Source organism: Labrus bergylta, chromosome 13 (assembly GCF_963930695.1).
Source record: "Labrus bergylta chromosome 13, fLabBer1.1, whole genome shotgun sequence".
Lineage (NCBI taxonomy): Eukaryota > Metazoa > Chordata > Actinopteri > Labriformes > Labridae > Labrus > Labrus bergylta.
In genome coordinates this window covers 10,603,212-10,620,179 of record NC_089207.1, presented here as the reverse complement: position 1 = coordinate 10,620,179, position 16,968 = coordinate 10,603,212, and the positions used below count along the sequence as shown (strand labels likewise).

General features: G+C 40.3%; 1 protein-coding gene across 1 annotated transcript in view; it reads right to left on the bottom strand.

Annotated features, from left to right (window-relative positions):
• The window catches only part of gdap2 (ganglioside induced differentiation associated protein 2), a 37,198-nt gene extending 22,290 nt beyond the window's left edge, over positions 1-14,908 (bottom strand). The window contains exons 1-8 of the mRNA XM_020631990.3: positions 14,672-14,908; positions 11,902-12,112; positions 6,066-6,205; positions 4,766-4,919; positions 4,430-4,518; positions 2,884-2,960; positions 2,575-2,734; positions 271-421 (exon numbers count right to left, since the gene is read on the bottom strand). Coding sequence (XP_020487646.1) covers positions 271-421; positions 2,575-2,734; positions 2,884-2,960; positions 4,430-4,518; positions 4,766-4,919; positions 6,066-6,205; positions 11,902-12,086 — 956 coding nt within the window. The 5' untranslated portion in view covers positions 12,087-12,112; positions 14,672-14,908. The remainder of the gene's footprint in view (positions 1-270; positions 422-2,574; positions 2,735-2,883; positions 2,961-4,429; positions 4,519-4,765; positions 4,920-6,065; positions 6,206-11,901; positions 12,113-14,671) is intronic.
• Positions 14,909-16,968: the final 2,060 nt, after the last annotated feature.

Below are 16,968 nucleotides of genomic sequence, written 5' to 3'. Positions count from 1 at the left end.
CCACATGTTGATCTGCCCCCCCATGCTTCATGTTCTTAAATCTAACCTTGAAACACAAGCCCTCTCTCTCTCTCTTCAGACCTCGGTCTCTGTACATAGGTCACACATATTAACCACTAGGCTACCGGCGCCCCCACTTTGGTCAACTTTTGTTGTTTTTAAATGTGCTTTATAAATACATTTGGATTGGATTTTTTGTCATACATAAAGCTGAATTTTCACAATCTTAAATCATTTTATCTTATTTTAAGCGTCTCGTTTGGCTCTTACTTTCTCTGGTGTTGTTTCTGAATCGCCGCCTCGGACATCTGGCCCTGCAGGATCTGTTTGCGCTGTTTGTCCACGTCACCCTCCATCCGGGCGAAGGCGTGAGTCCCCACCTGACCCAGATCGGACTCCAGACTCTCCTCTTCAGAATCGTCTACAACAACAAACAAAGAGAAGACGACAAACAGTGAATCACTTTCACTGTACGTGACTTGCCTTCATGTAGTCACTGCAGCAGACGTTGAATAAAGTTAGGGCAAAGTTTGATGCACTAGAGGGGGATAATGTAGGAAAATCAGAGACTTACATCATTGGTTTGATATAAAAAAGACAAAAGAAGACCTTTAAGATTACTCATAATAAAATTAAACTGGCCAATGATGCAGGACATCGCTTAATTTTTATCTCTGATGTGTTTTTCCCATAAAAGAAGTTCTGTGTTTTTGCTGCCTGTCTTAAACTCCCTGATCATAATTCTTCTGAAAGCGTGAAATTATTTGTGTGTGTGTGTTTGTGTGAAGCTGCCAGTGAGGTCATAAAACTCTGAGGACAGAACTAAGGCTTTGTTTCTTGTTTTTAAACGACCACATGAACCGATCGGCCTCACGCATGACCATGCATCTCATCTACATCCAGATTGGGCATGTGTGTCTGTCAGTGTGTATACAGCAGCCTGTTGTTATTGGGCTGCAATCACATACAGCTTTGCTTGCTTTGGATCGACACCCAGAAGCCGCATTTTTGCCCCTTTGAAGCGTCACGCCGGCAGACATCATGTCGCAGGGTCAGCGAAGGCAACGTGTTCAACGCAGAAACCTCAAACTCTCGCTAACACATGCGCTGGTGTTACTTTGAATATCCTCTTCTTCACCAAGAATTCACACTTTTGGAACAAGAACAAGAAAATCTGAGGTTGGTAAACTAAAAAAAAAAAGTCTTAAAAATTACAGTTTTTATGAGGATTAAACGTCGTAAAACTGAAGCTGCTAATAGTCAGAATGTCTAATTTCCCCTGTTAGTTCTTTGTCTCTCTTTATTTTCTTTACAACAGAGCCCGATCAAAGTACAAACTAACACTACATATCTTTGTGAGCCTTAAGGATGGTTTCAAAGTATCATGATGTCGTTTCTGGAACTCTAAAAGAAAGCATCTTCCATCACTTGCATATCTATCTGCCATTTTTCAACCTTTGACCTCAGGACTTAAGGAGCTGATTCTCTTAGCATACTTTAATGTGTGATTTTGCGAATCACTTGTAAGCATTGAAGCATTACATGTTGAGTTAAATGACAGAGGAAAAAGCCTTGTTCATGTGCAAACATTGTGTCTTAACTATCTTTTGTTTACAAGATAAAGACACCTTAAAGAGAACTGCTACTCAGGTGTGTTCAGGTTGCTTCAATAGGAAAATATGAAGCCCTGGCTGCAGATTGATGTATGATCTGGATGCATTCATTCCCAGTTGGCTGATGAACTATGTTGGTTTGATAACATGTTTACAGGTATAATGACAGGCTGACTAACTGGCAGTTAAATGGAAAGTTAACTAATAGTTGACGGAGTGACAGAAGAGCCGGCTGGACTTCTCCTCAGAGGAAGAACAGACGGTCCACTCTGACCGATCACAGCTACACCTTCACACTCTTTTTGTTTGCGGGGCGACAGTAGCTCAGTCTGAAGGGACTTGGGTTTGGAATCAGAGGGTCGCCGGCTCAAATCCGGCTGAGGACTAAGAATGGAAGCTGGTCTGGTAGCTGGAGAGGTGCCAGTTCACTTCTGAGCACTGCTGAGGTGCCCTTGAGGAGGCCACTGAACCCCCACCAGCTGAAGAGCGCCCCCCCCTCACTCTGACATCTCTCCATTAGTGCATGTTCATAGGATCCTGTTTGTGTATTTGTGTGTGTGTAGCATGATTAAGAAGAGAGTGTAAAATTGAATTTCCTCTCATGGGATCAATAAAGTATATCTTCTTCTTCTTCTTCACTTTTCTGTTCATTATGTTGAGCCTCAAACTGTAAAATGAGTCTCATCAGTCTGAGGTCAAAGTTGAACTCCAAAGAATAAAAGAAGAACAACAAAGCGCTCTCTGGGAGTTTAGTCCAGGGAGAAACTGTGTGAGTTTATTTTGCACCCAATGATTTTTGGACAATTGGTATTGAATCTGATTCCAACATTTAATATCAACCACTTGAAAAAATAAAACGTCAACTCTTCAGATGCGTTTTCTGACATGGGAAAGAAACACACTGCGAGTCTTTTTCTAAGGCTGTGAAACATCGCGCCATGTTTTTGTTTTAGTTGCGTACCTTCCAGGGTTCCCGGCTTCTCTGCGATGCGGATCTGTCTCTCGGGGACGACGGGTTCACCCTCAGAGTTTCCGATGTCAGCTGGGATGAGAGGCAGGGAGGCCTTCTCCTCGTCTTCAGAGCGAGGGTAGTACAGAGGAAGTAACTTCCTGTACACCGGCTGAATGAACACACACAGGTTTAGGTAATAAACATGTTCAGATAAAAACACTGGCAAATGAGCAAGCAGGGCAAGAAGATTTTCTTGAATGCATACTTCACACTCTGACTATTATGGGATGTAGGGGCGCTGACTAAAGTCACACCAACCTCTTCTGTTTCTGATACAGCGAACACCACCGCCTCCAGGCTGTTTCCATGATTCTCCAGAAACCTGCGCACCGTTCCTGTAAACACATGAACGCACACATATAGGTCAATATAAAGACCTGCCAAACACATCAAGGATTCTTTACTGAGAACTGAACAGTCCAACTTTTCTTTTCCTTTCCTCTTTCCTTTAGTTTGGAAATTGGCAACCAAGAAACACACAAAACTCAACAAAAAGGTATTGACTTTTGTATAGGTACTTACTTATTTAAGCGCTGTATATTTAAACAGTCGTGTGTTTAATGTTCGGTTTTATTGGAAACATAAAAAAAAAGGGGTTTCCACGAAAGCCTGAAGAGTTTCAAAGTTTCTTTTTTTCCCCTCCTTGTTTGGACAGATAGAGGGGCGTTAAGTTTGTGGGCGGGAGAGTCGAGGATGACATGCACCACATGGCGTCAGGAGCGGGAGTTGAACTGATGACCAGTGTGACGAGGGACTGCGGCCTCAACACATGGGACACCTACTCTACTAACTGAGGTGAGCTGCTTTTAAAGTTTTGACACCGTGTAGGGCGTAATCATCTGGCTTTCACCAGGTCTACTTCTCTTTGTGGATTGTGCACAGACTTTGCACCAATATGACTTTGCAAAGGCACTTTCCTTAACAAATGACTTCAGAAAAGGATTACAAAGATATTAAACATCCCCAAAGCCCTATTGTTAACCAATCCCAGTACTGACCAATCCTTGCAAATTGTAGCAGTCTTGGTGATGACGCCTTTTCTAGGCAAACCTGAGCATTATTTTCTGCACTAATATTCAGAAAAATACATTTTCCTACATGTGCATATCAGCGTAACATACACAAAGACACTAATATATCTATGTTAGGCCCACAGAGCTTGATGAGCTTGATGAATGTATTGGTGTTGCTCTCACTGTGGTCACTTTGAAGGCTGCAGCTTCTCTCACTTTGCAGAGTGGAGTTTATAAACTGCTGGAGCGACACATGCCTCGTCTCTCTAATGGGTGGTGTAGGTCATTGGTACTGTAATGTGTTTGGATGCATCTTTATTTAAAGATGTTTTTTTTTGCTTCTACTTAAAGAGTATGATCTTCTCATCATCATCATCATGTGCGCTTCAGAGAACATGTCATTTAAAGCCTGTCACAATTAAAGGCTTGTATTGTGTGTCATGACTGAATTAGAGCGTCTGCCAGCGTAATTTGTTGTCCTAATTTAATCAAAAGTATAACCATGAGTCTTCTGTGTTGTTTTTGTGGGAATAATGAGTGCTGTGTAGTTTCTAGGTGTGTGTGAGTGTGTGTGTGAGTGTGTGTGTGTGTGTGTGTGAGTGTACAGAACACAGAAAGATAACAAGATAACAGGCTCTTTTCCACAACCCCCTCATCTGTACCTCCCTGATAAAAAGCTCTATGTGTGTTTGTGTCTCTCCTTCTTAATGACATCTATGTGAGTGTGTGTAAGTGTGTGTGTGAGTGTGTGTGTGTGCGCGCACGTGTATGTGTGTGTGCGTGTTTCTTACTGAAGGCGATGTGTGTAGCGTCCTCCAGTGGGTAACCTCTTTTGGTCGTGCTCACCACACCGATACCAACAGACGACATCGACTTCTCTCTAAGGTGACAACAGAAAAAAGAAAAAAGAAAGAAAAAAAATCTCACACATGGCTCACCACATTAACAGTTCATATACCAAGGACTGGTGTTCACACACACACACACACAAAAACCAACAACCAACAACCAACAACCAACAACCGTCGGCCACTTTTTTCAACAAAGAAAACTCTCGCTGTACTTCTACAGAGAAGAAAAGCTTTTCTCTTTTTCAGAAGCTGTTTGTTTATAATTGTGCTTCTTACGCGGCCAGCTGCATGATGTTCCTGTAGCAGCTGTAGAGCGAGCTCTCTGCAGCCGTTCTGTACTTTGATTTGTATTTCGGTCCCACCGTGTGGATGATGAACCTCGCCGCCAGGTTGAAGCCTTTGGTCAGCTTCGCCTCACCTGTTCGACATCCTGCATTAAAAAAAAACACAACAACATTGAAAGTGAGTAACCTCGAAGAACAACGCTCCAGAAAAATCTGGAAATGATTGGTAATGCTGCAGGGACATCTTAAAGACAAGATAAGATGACATTTTCAGTGTTGCAGGACAGCCAACAAGTGGACACAGAGCACCATTAAATTAAAAAAAGGAAAATAGTAGAGGAGCCAAAACAGAGCTGCAGTTGTTACAAATGTAGTCTTAACATTCACACATATATAGAAAAAAACACCATCATGCACACAGCACACATAAAGCTGAACATGTTATCAGAGGATATTGTAATATGGTAGATATTGTAATGTGATAATATTGCACAAGAGGTTGGAGCTTGTGTGTTTTGTGATCTACTGGGAGCAGGCTCGGCTGAAGAGTCTGACTGCTGCAGGGAGAAAGGACCTGCGCCGTCTCTCCTTCACACACCACGGGTGAAAAAGACTTACTTTACATTATTCTATGACTTCTACAGCTGCTACATTTAATTATCAAGTACAGATGCAAGATGCAAGTTTAAGTGAAGTATGTATTTGTCTCTACATAAAGAGGAATGCACCACATACTTGGCCAATAAAAAAAAACTGATTTGGATTCAGATTTTTTTGGTTTTATAAATCTCTAACACTCGATGTCGTTTGGAAATAACACACATCTATGTGATTAAACGATGTGGTGCCAGCTCTCTTTGCCTGAAGGAGGCCGTGACTTCAGAAAGGCGTCAGAAACAAAGAGGATTTTATCGCCTTGCGTTGAATTCCTGAATGCTTTCGTTAATTTGATTCCTTGATGCAGACTCTTCACAGACAGTATGAATCGCTTTGATTCAATTTGAGGTTTCTCTTAGATCTTCACTTTGCAGTTCTTCATGAAAGGGAGCTGTGCGTTCTTTCTAAAAGATACAATACTGTAAATTAAGGCAGCGATTGCAGCCTTTCTTTAAATTAAATTCATCTGATCATCATGTGCTGGGCTGTGAGTTCATACGCATGTATAGTTGCATTCATGTGTCCTGTCTGCAGATTTGAGTCTGCAGCATCAACATGCAAGAGAGGAAAAACTCAAATTAGCCCTAAAGTTGGGGTTCATGTGTACGACCCCCTCCCCCCGTCCTCAGCTCTACCTTTGAATCTGAGCAGCTCTTCTCGGAGCTCGGGCCCGGCGTGCTGGTGGATGCTGTCAGACACCGGGTTCTTGTCGTTCAGCATCTCGTTGCTCGTGTTCACGATGGAGGTGCAGTTCAGCAGAGCGACATCCCCGGTGCTGATGAGACCAGAACACAACAATAGATGAAGACAGTGATGATAATTTTAAACATAAACATGCAGAAACAACAACAATGGCGGCTGATTTTCAGATCTCTGTCTGGTAGGTTTTCATTGGAGGAAAGAAGGCTGATGTGGCATGCTCTCTCAAATGAAGTGAATTCCTGTTACCTTTAAATATGAGCAGAAAGGCCATTTTAAGTTTGACTTAAAAACCCTGGAAGAGTGACTGTCTGACCACACACGGGCCCGTTAGTCTGCACACTTTAAACCAAAGTCATTTACACACTGAGCCAGAGTGAAATACTTATTTTTATTGCTTCAGTAAAGTCATTTCTTCACTCTCTGGAACTCGGCAGGTTGTTTGGAAAAAACAATGCGGAACCACTCGAGCATGTGTTGAAGGCGTTTTGGTCACAAGACGAGGTCAGCCGTCAGGAGCGAGAAAGACAAGTTTTATTGTTTTTTAAATTGTGCTTTTTAAGTTAATTAAAAATGAGTCACAAGCCAGAGCAGATCACACTGCCAGAAAGTAACTCAGACTGAGAAAGAGACCTCGTTCTCAGTATCAATCTATCTGATACGGTATTTACTGAGTCTTATCTTTACCTGCTTCCACTCTCGAGATACAAATACAGCCTGTGAAGCTAAATGCCAACCATTCATTTAATTAAGTGGCCAGACAAACAGCTTTTTAGATGCTTGAGTATGTCAACAAAAATATGTGTATGTCATGATGGTGTGTCCATTGACCTCGGATCTCGGCGCTGGGAATGCCATCACGTCCAAGTTAACCGCATTCCTGTTGCAAGTTAGCGACAAGTCGGAAAAGCTTCAGTAGTACCTTTGGTAGCTAATACCTGGCGAAAACAGCACTCTACATGATAGTTTGTGCACAAATATACAATGATAACATGTCCACAGAACAGAATTTGCACGATACTATCGGTGTGGTTGATTTAATCACACAGTCCTACATTCAGACATGTACAGCTGACATTTCAGTATCAGCACAAACATCCTTCAATTCACTTTTAAGATAGTATTTGCAGATAATATCTTTTTTTTTTTTACATTTGATTCCTTTATATCCTAACTCTTCTGAAATGTATTGAACTGCATAAATCTACCGAGTGTTTGGAGGTGAAAGTATCCATGGTGGCACTGTTCACCACTTATTCATGTCAGCAATGAGCCACAAAGCGGTCACAAGCTGAACCTGCCCGAGGGCCGGTTGTTCCTGGAGGTCTGGTCACGTTCGTGCAGCAGGAATGCGCCTGCTGCTGCTGATGAGTGAGCAAGGGGAGGCCCGCTGTTAACAACAAGGCCCTCACACAGAAACTATGCCAAGTCGGGCACCGGATGATCATGTGTTCCTCCATAAAAGAGGATTTGTGAGGCGATCTGGACTCTGAACTGGTCCAGGAGAGCACGTGGAGAGACACAGGCGGCGTTCACACTACAGAGCCAACGCTGCTGCTAAAAATACTCAAAGTGTTTGTTTTACTACTCCATTTTCTAGCAATGTAACCCTCCTCTAACCGCGTCTGTGCCCAAGCTTCTTGTTTCATGTTCCTCAGCAAACGGTCAAAATGATGGTCAATGATTTCCCTTAAAATTTTACCTCACGCTTCAATGCTAGATGCATCTCGTCTCTGAGCCCATCAGGGTGTTTAACATTAAGGTGCTACAGCGGGGACATTAATGAACGAGTCCAGCAGCATGTAGACTATAATTACAGTCGAGCAGAAGTGTTACAAACCACAAGAATGGGACGGGAATGATAGCTCGATAATTGTTTGTCTAGAACATTATCATATCAGGGTGATTGTTTACCTTTTGGTAAAACAACAACACTATCACCTTATCATTTTATACACTACACTTTGTGTTAAACGTGTCAAAATGAGCGTTTAAATTCTTTAGTTATGGCCGAAAACAGATTTTAAGAAATCCGAGAGTCATCAATCTTCAGGAACCAAATTCTCATTTCATCATCCTCGACTCCAGGTGAAGCTCCTCCCTCTTGTCAAAAACGTTCAATACTTACATACTTTTAGATACCGCATGTTAAAAACAAAAGTCTCCTTTTTTAAAGTTATGTTTTGGGCCTTTCGCCTTTATGAGATAGGACAGCTGTAGAGGGGAAATGTTGAGAGAAGAGAGCTGCAGGTGACATGCAGCAAAGGGCAGAGGTCAGATTCAGACCCGGCTGCGGCTGTGGCTCCGTGGTAGAGTCGGTCACCTCTCAAACAGAAGGTAGGGGGCTCGATCCCCATCGCTTGGCAAGACGCTTAACCCCCGGTTTCTATGAATGTGTATGAAAAGGATTAGTAAATACTGATGGTCACTTTACACAGCAGCCTCTGCCGTCATCATTGTATTGAATAATTCAGAGGACCAAATGTTTTAGAGACAAAACAATCCAGACCTCTTCATGAGTTTATTTCCACTGATGTTGTTGTTTTGTCCTTTAGTAGTGACAAAAAAAAAAACCCCAATAAAAATAAAGTATTAGAAAGACACATCCTGTTTGTGGGTCGATAAAACATGACATCTGACCTGTTTCAGATCAGGGATAGATTACACTTTGAAACAACAGACAACTCAGTCTAATCAGTTACAAATCAACGCCTGATTGGTTTAATTTAATAACAGATTCTTCTCCAAACAGTTCGCTGAATTCAGAGGAGCCACGTGATTTAAATCTAAGAACACAAAGAATTGATTTATAAAGGAACAAGACTGCGACTTCTAATGAGATGAACGTTCAGATCGAGCAGAGCTGCTGCTGCATGAGCTTCATTCAGTACATTTGGTTTTAAGACATTACAAGTCAAGCTGCCTTTTACACTGATCTGATCTATCTGCACATAAAACCTGTCCTGAATACCGCGGATTATTCGCACGCTGGGATCTTTGGTAAATGGAGAGTCAAGACCATTTACGGCTTTATCAAAGGCGTGCTAGGCTCAGGGGAAAAAAACTTTCTCAGAAACATAACCACAAGTTCTCTAAGCCACTCTGATCCCAAAGTTAATAGAGAACAGTTTATATTTCACACTTGTAGTTCTGCAGCATATTTTACTCAGAATAATGAACAAATGATGTCAGATCGCCGGAAAATGGAAAAAAAAAAAAAAAGATTTATTTGTACAGATCGGTTTGTTGTAGAGAGCTTCACTTTCTAAAAACAACAATGATCACCGTTTGTGGCGAGCAGCCCAAACATCAAGAGAGTGAAGGCTGCAAATCAAATGTTTAACTAATTGGGATATGTTAAAGGAGCAATATGTAACTTACACCTAGTGTTTAAGATGGGTACTGCAGTCCAAATTCAAACATCAAAGAGAGCTGTCCCCCTCCTCTCTACAGTCGATGTGCATGCAGGTTGCCATGTCACGGACACTGAAGCTTCAGTGTTTATCCAGCTCTGCATCGGTCTGTAAACCTTTCTGTGTTCTAACCTCTCTCCATTTTTCAAAAGCATCTCCAATATTGATCCTAGTTTGAGCACATTTCTGCTCGTGGAGCTTATTAGAAACATGCAGAGGCTTTTTAGGTCGAGTACAATCACTTCTATCTGAACCAGTTCTCTTGCCCGCTTCCATCGCTGCAACGCCTGTTGGTTTGACCTGATAACTGAGGGGTGTCCAAAACGGCCGTGTGGGGGTGCCTTAAAACCGCCTACCTTCTCTGGTCCAAACAAATCCAGAGCATTCAGGACCAGAATCTAAAGTTAGAAGGAGGACATACTGGCTGCTGCATTGTTGTCAGAGAAGCCAGCACTTCAACATAGCATGTTTCCTTAATGTCTGATCATATTGTAAGGTCACTTTATCATTTCAGCCAGTAGATATCTTACAGATTGCTCCTTTAAAGTTTGTTGACAAATGACATTGCAAAGGACAGCTGTCTGATCATCTGAAGAAAAAACTCTGTAGGACTCACGTCAGGTCAAACTTCTTGTGTAAGGATCTTTGATTCCACATGAAGATGGAAAATCAACATTTGGGAACAACTGCAACAGATCCAATTGAAATAATGAACGCTCCTGAATTGAGAAGAGTTATGGTCGTGCAGTTAAGTTTTTTGGAAAGACTCACACAGCCTCTGAATTTAAAAGGTACACTCAAACTTTCCACAGACGAGTGAAACCAAACCAAATACTCTGGTTTGAGCTTTTTCAGAAAAATAAGCCACAGAAGAGTGATGAGGAGAATCCAGAGTTTTAATGAGAACAAATCCTAATGGTTGATGAAGTATGCAGAGAGCAGTTATTCTTAGCTGGTTTAGGGGGAAGAACCTCAAAGATAATCTCAGAAATGGTTGAAACTGGCCTCAGCATGTAAGTGTCGGTCAAACCAACTTTCCTCATGTTTTAGTGTTTGTGATACTTTGGGGAGCAAAGGCAGAAAACTAGACATTTCAGGACTTGGCAGCAGTAGTTGCAAGGTTAAAATCTACAACCTTTTGGGGAAATTGGCAACTAATCCAACCCCTGAAGTGTGAGAGCCAAAAGTCTGTGTGTTGTTAAAGGAAGAGGTGATGCTACAGGGTGGTCGACATGACCCTTTTGCTGTTTTGCTGGAATTCAAGAAAAAACTAATAATCAGTTTCAACATATGATGTGTTATTGTGGATTAAATCTGGGCTTTTAAAGATAGAGTTATTAGCTTTTTCCTGAAACAAAAAAACATAAACTTAGCACACAGGTGAGTTCAGGAGTGGATACAATTCAGCGATTGGACGCGATTCAAACCGAAGCGAAAATATAATCACAGTGAGGCAAAACGGCACGCAGATAAAGCTTGTTCCAAAGTTAGGGTTTACCTTAGATAGGCTTTTACCTCGGGACGCGGAGTTGGCCTGCTTTCTGTTGGACAGACAGGTGCTAAACACCGGGCGGTTAGCTTGTGCAAGCACGTAGTAACTAACTAGCAGTGTAGGTACAAGCAGTAAACATACACACAACTTCCTGCAGTGAGTGTGTGCGAGTATTGCCAGTAAAGCATGGTCAACTCTGTGAGAGGACTTCCAGGTAAACTTAAAGTAAATGAGTCTACACCAGATGTCACAATTACTGAAACAAAGACTATGACTATAAATATGATGAGTCACATCTCGCTTTCAGCTTCACCTGCACAACAGTGTTTGATAAAGAGAGCCACACTCCTTCCTTTTACCACAACCCTCCTGTGTGAGAGGCGTTTCTGTCGTCGCCTTCAACAACACAACATACAGATCGAAGCCGGCACATGAAGTAAATGAAGTAAACCCAAGGACAGGAAGTATGAATGTTAAAAGAAGATTTTTTATCTCTTTCATACGGATTTGTTCATCCTCAGAGTCAGGTTGAAAAAACAAACAAACAGTTAAAAGCAATGTCTGTTGCAAGTTTCATGTTGCAGAATCACCTTAGTTCACTTCCTCTTTAAAATCCGCTTGTTGGTTTTTTTTTTTTCAGTTTGTTGTCACTCTGAAGTTCTTATTCTGAGCAATCTTCAAGATCAATCTTAAAACTATAGGAGTTTATTTGCAAAGAGGGTGACTGGAAGTGTGATTGGTGTATGAATATGTTTATGTGTCGACGTGTATGGCGAGGGGGGAAAGTTGTAAGAGAACGTTAGGGAACCGCCAGGAGAGGATCTTTTCAGCCGCCGGCACCAAAGAGAAGAAGTCTGTGTGACTCACAAGAGGATGATCTTGCGGTTGATGTCCGGTCTGAAGGGGAAGGGTGAGGGGAAGCTCTGCTGGCTGAGCAGGCTGTCGCTCTGGTCCAGCTGCGGCGCCTCCTCGCCGTCCTCACCCAGCTGCTGCTGCCAGGTCGGGAGAGTCTGGATGTCCACAAACTGGGAGCGAGCACCCAGAGGATCCATCCCCTCTGGATCTCCAAACAGCCACCCTGGATGCAGGGAGAGAAGAGACAAACTTTAAAATCTGCATCCTAACTATCATCAGTCAGTGTTGACGTCTGCATGAGGAGGTGGCCACAGAGAAGCAATAACTAAAAGACTCCGCAAGTCACATAACGACAACATTTCTCAGTGAAACAATAAGAGCTGCTCCTATTTGTATTCCTTCATGGTCATTTAAACTTGTGCTTGTTTTTTTTTTTTTCCATTGACTGAGTTGTCATAAAGTGGACACACTAATTCTTTGTTTTATCCTTTGCCAGGAGGCGATTACCTTGTGTTGAATGACTAATCAGTTAAGCAGCTAACAGATTTAAGATTTTCAATTCAATCCATTGAGCTTTCAAGTCATTCCTGGAGCTGAAACGCCGAACCGTTCACTGGGACTAGTTTCACAAACATCGAGCGTTTACTTTAAAATGAAAATCATTACAGGAAATGTGAAGTGAACAGATATTGTGCGGACTTGATTTCAAGCTTAGTTATTTCACTGACAATGAAAAGCAGTTGCAGTTTAGTTTTAGTCCACCTTTCCCTGCTGCTTGGCGTTTTGAACTAAGATTACAAACTGGAGACGCAACGATTGGGAAAATCAGGGCCGATACCGATGTTTGATCGTGACTTCTTATGGTTCAAGACTCTCACTCTGCCGCCATTTTCTCTCGTGTTTGACGATGAAAACAAGTCAGAGATTGTTCAACGGTTGACTTCATCTGCCCAATAAAAAAAAACCTCTTCTCTGAATCGGTAGTTAGGTGAACTAGATGTCAGCATTAAATTGATTTGGCACAACCAATAAACATCAGCTCACTGACATGGGTTCCACGTTATTTGCAGACCTGCTGATGTCGGTCACCACCACACCAGACCGATACCGGCCTCTGTTGAACCGCTGCATCGATGAGTCCCTAGAACAAAGTGTTATAAGCATAGCAGTGTTGGCGCACGTCTTGCAGCCTCCTCTGTGGATGGATTGTTGCAGGTTGGTGTAAAACAGCAGCTCTGACAATAAGCCCTCTGCGATCCCGCGGGACACTTAAACTTGATGTTTACCATCTGAAACCGCTGAAGGATTTGTCCACTCAGACTGCATGAATATCTGACTAACATGTGTGCATGCTGGGATTTTAAGATGTAGGTTCAGCATCCAAAAGACAACTAAAAACTACTCAAATAGTTGTTGTTTTTTTTTACTTTATTGTACATTATACAAATACAAGCTAGAGCCAAGGAAGTGTACCATGCTCGAGCACGGATTGAAGCACTCACACCAGTCAAACAAACTGGATTTTAGGGGTTTAGGCGTGCTGTACGGACTGTCTACTGTGAGAGCACCCTTTGACAAGAGCAGAAGGCGGTGTGTGTTTCGGATGATAAATCGATGATAATAAATAAAATCATCACTCAGGGTTCCAGGAGACCACGACAAGCACGTTTCACTTTAATAGAAGAAGCTGAAATCTCGGCTCATCCTCAGATTTAGAAATAATAGAAGTTTATAGAATGTTTTGTCCTCAGTAGATCAGAGTTCATGAATCTGACATAACGTGAGAAGAAAGGGAAGTTATTAGAAGACTGATGAAAAGGATGTGGCATCACTTTTGTTTGAAATATTGTTCACGCGTTAATATTCTATAAATCAACATCAGTTTTTAACTCATTTATCAAGTGTCACAGTGTTGTTTGGAGTCATGTGATTGGTTCTTTTTGCTTGTGTCAAAACAGCTGTGTAAACCCTCATTTTTTAAAGGTGCTTAATAAATCAAATTTATTTGATCATGAACACTGAACATTGAGCATCTCTGTCTGTTTCTTAAGGACGTCAATTGATTGGACAAACGTCGCCTGATCAATGAATCGTTTTTTTATGGCACAAAAAAAAAAGCCCAGTAAGATCCTGCACAGTCTTATCACCTCTGAGGACTTTGAGTCACTTGATTCAAAAGAAACAAAAGCCAGTGCGTGTGCGTGTGTGTGTGAGTGTGTGAGTGTGTGAGTGTGTGGCTTTACATGAATGGATTTACTGACAATAAGTTATGTCAGAATAAGTAAAGCCTAAAGTTCAATTTTTTTGAAGCAGTAATGTCTCACATGTCGTTTCCAGTTCTTCTGATTTAGATTTTCACAATTGGATAATTCAGATTTTATTATGAATGAAAAAAATCAAAACATGAGTAAAAACTGGATTAAACCGTGAATTCAGCTCCAGAATATTTTGGTTTAATATAATCAAGTAAACTTTAAGAGGAGGGAACACGATGCTTTCCTCAAAACACAAACTTTATTTTTTAATTATAATGTTTATTATGATTTATTAATGAAGTCAGAACTCTGTAACAGCTCCTTTTAATTTAATTAAGCCAAACAACAGGGTAGTAAAAAAAAAAAAATGACCCCAAATGGATCCTTAAACAGTCATACTGCGGTGACAATTTCTTCCTGCTTATAATTGAACTGTAAATCAACTGTGGCACTCTTTAAACATTATGTTTTATTAATAAATCGTTAAAATCTGCAACATCACAAACAAAAACTCAGCAGTCACCTACCTAGCCAGTTGTATTTCCTCCAAACAAGAGGTGATGTCCACGCTAAAACATACAAAAAAAAAATCAAATAATCGTTCAAAAACAATTTGTAGACTCAAGACGTTTTGTGCCAACTGTAAGCTTTCATACTAACAAGAAAATAAATCGTAAAAGTGGTGAAAAATGAGTAAAAAAAACGCCGATTAAGCAGGTTTGCTCATTTAGCCTGCATGCTAAGAGCGCAGTGATGCTCAGTCAAGTGACCTACAGTGTACACAACAACATCCGGTCGATAATTTCAAAATAAAATTCCCTTGACAAAGATGCCCATGGAACCCAAGAAGAACTGTTTTGGGGATCTGAAAACATGCTTCCAGTTAGTAAAACAGGTGTTGGGGCTTTGCTGTGAGAAAACCGACCTAGTGTAGGAGCCAGGAATCAAATAAAATGACCTACCACCAACTGCTTCATGACAAATGTCGAACTAAATTGATAATATTTTACAACCAATCAGATTTATTTAATGACTTCATGTGCAGTTTTGTCCGCCGACGGTACAAAACATGTGACAAAGAGCAACAAAATGGAAAAAAAACAAATATGTTTAATTTTCATTCATAGACTTTTATACAGTTTTTTTCCAGGCACACATTTGCGACCCACTGAAAACGGTTCTGCGACCCACTTTGGGGTCTAGATCCACCAGTTGAGAACCACTGCACTAAGAAGACTTTGAACGATAAGATGTGGAATCTTTCCAAGTATTTTTTTAGAACAAGACCACCCGGCCATCCTGATCGAAGGAGACCAGCTGGACGATTGTTTGAGCCTGGGAAATAACCTTATATTACTACTGCTAGTTAATTTTTTTTTAATCAATTACTCTCTGATTTTATATTTTGAATTGATTGTAAATTTGCGTAACGCATTTACTCTCTGAAGTGAATCATAAATTATTGCACAATTCATATATATGCCATTAAATCGAGCTGATTTTTAATATAGAATATAATAAAACTGAAATAAAAAAACAAAACTTTTCTTTCCGGTACCTTTCCCAGTTGTAATGCTTTTAAATTCTGATTACCAAGTTATTTCGTGCTTTTATTGTGTATACATCATGCAAGTAAACTTCCGGTCTGTTCCCTGTTATTGGCCTCTGACTTGATGTCCGTGTTCTTCATTTCTCAATCATCGCTGAATCAGCTGACTGAAAAACGAAACACACTTCCGCTGTGTTTGTTCAGGGACCTGTCAAACATTACGGCACTTTTTTAACCACAAAAACCCTGAAAGTTAGCCAAATATGTGTGACCACTCAAAGCAGCGGATACCCTGCATCCAATATGAGATTTATTTGATTATTTAATATGCTATGCAGTTAAACTAGAAGCTGAAGAACGTCTCTTACGTAGCGCTTCTGTGAGAGCGCAGACAGAAGCAACAGAGAGTGAACGATCGAGCATTAAATGATAAATAACAAATTATTTTCATTATTTCACCACAGTAATGTCCCATAACTGCTACTTATTGACGTAACTTTCTTTTTCACTAAGATTAATGTAAAAAATTGTAATTTATATTTCTATATTAAGGATTGTATAAGTTGTATGTGGAAGATAATAAGTAATAAATATATATTTAGACGAGTTTAGAGAAATAATGTTTTGGTTATGTATACAAATAAGAAACTGACAGGATCATTGGTGATTAATGGAGAAGGGGTTGGATTAAATAAGTTTATACTTCTTTAATTAGATTAGAAAACTTTATTAATCCAATCAAAGAAGTATACTTATTTACTCCCTATTATTCTACTTCTTATCGTTTACTTACCCACTCCTTCTCGGGTGTGTAAATAACAACACTAGTGTTTGAAAGCTTCTTTTGTATGATGTTCTTCATTGTTTGTACATATTACTTTTTTTTCTGTTATTTTTCTTTTCTTCTCTTTTGTACATGTTCGAAATAAAGACAACTTAAATTAAATTTTGTTACTGTTTACGTTAATTTAAAACGGTCTATTCTTTTTTATGCCAAATGGATTCCTTTACTTTACTTTGCATACACTATGTGTGTATGTACTGTATAGTGTGTATGCATATATGTATATATATATATATATATATATATATATATATATATATATATATATATATATACAGAGGTTTTCCTTTCTTTCTTTTTTAATTATTATTATTATTATTATTATTATTATTGTTATTATTATTATTATTATTATTTTTTTATTATTATTATTTTTTTTTATTCAGATTTTTTCTGATTGTGTAATATTGACTGGATGGTGGGTGGCTAGT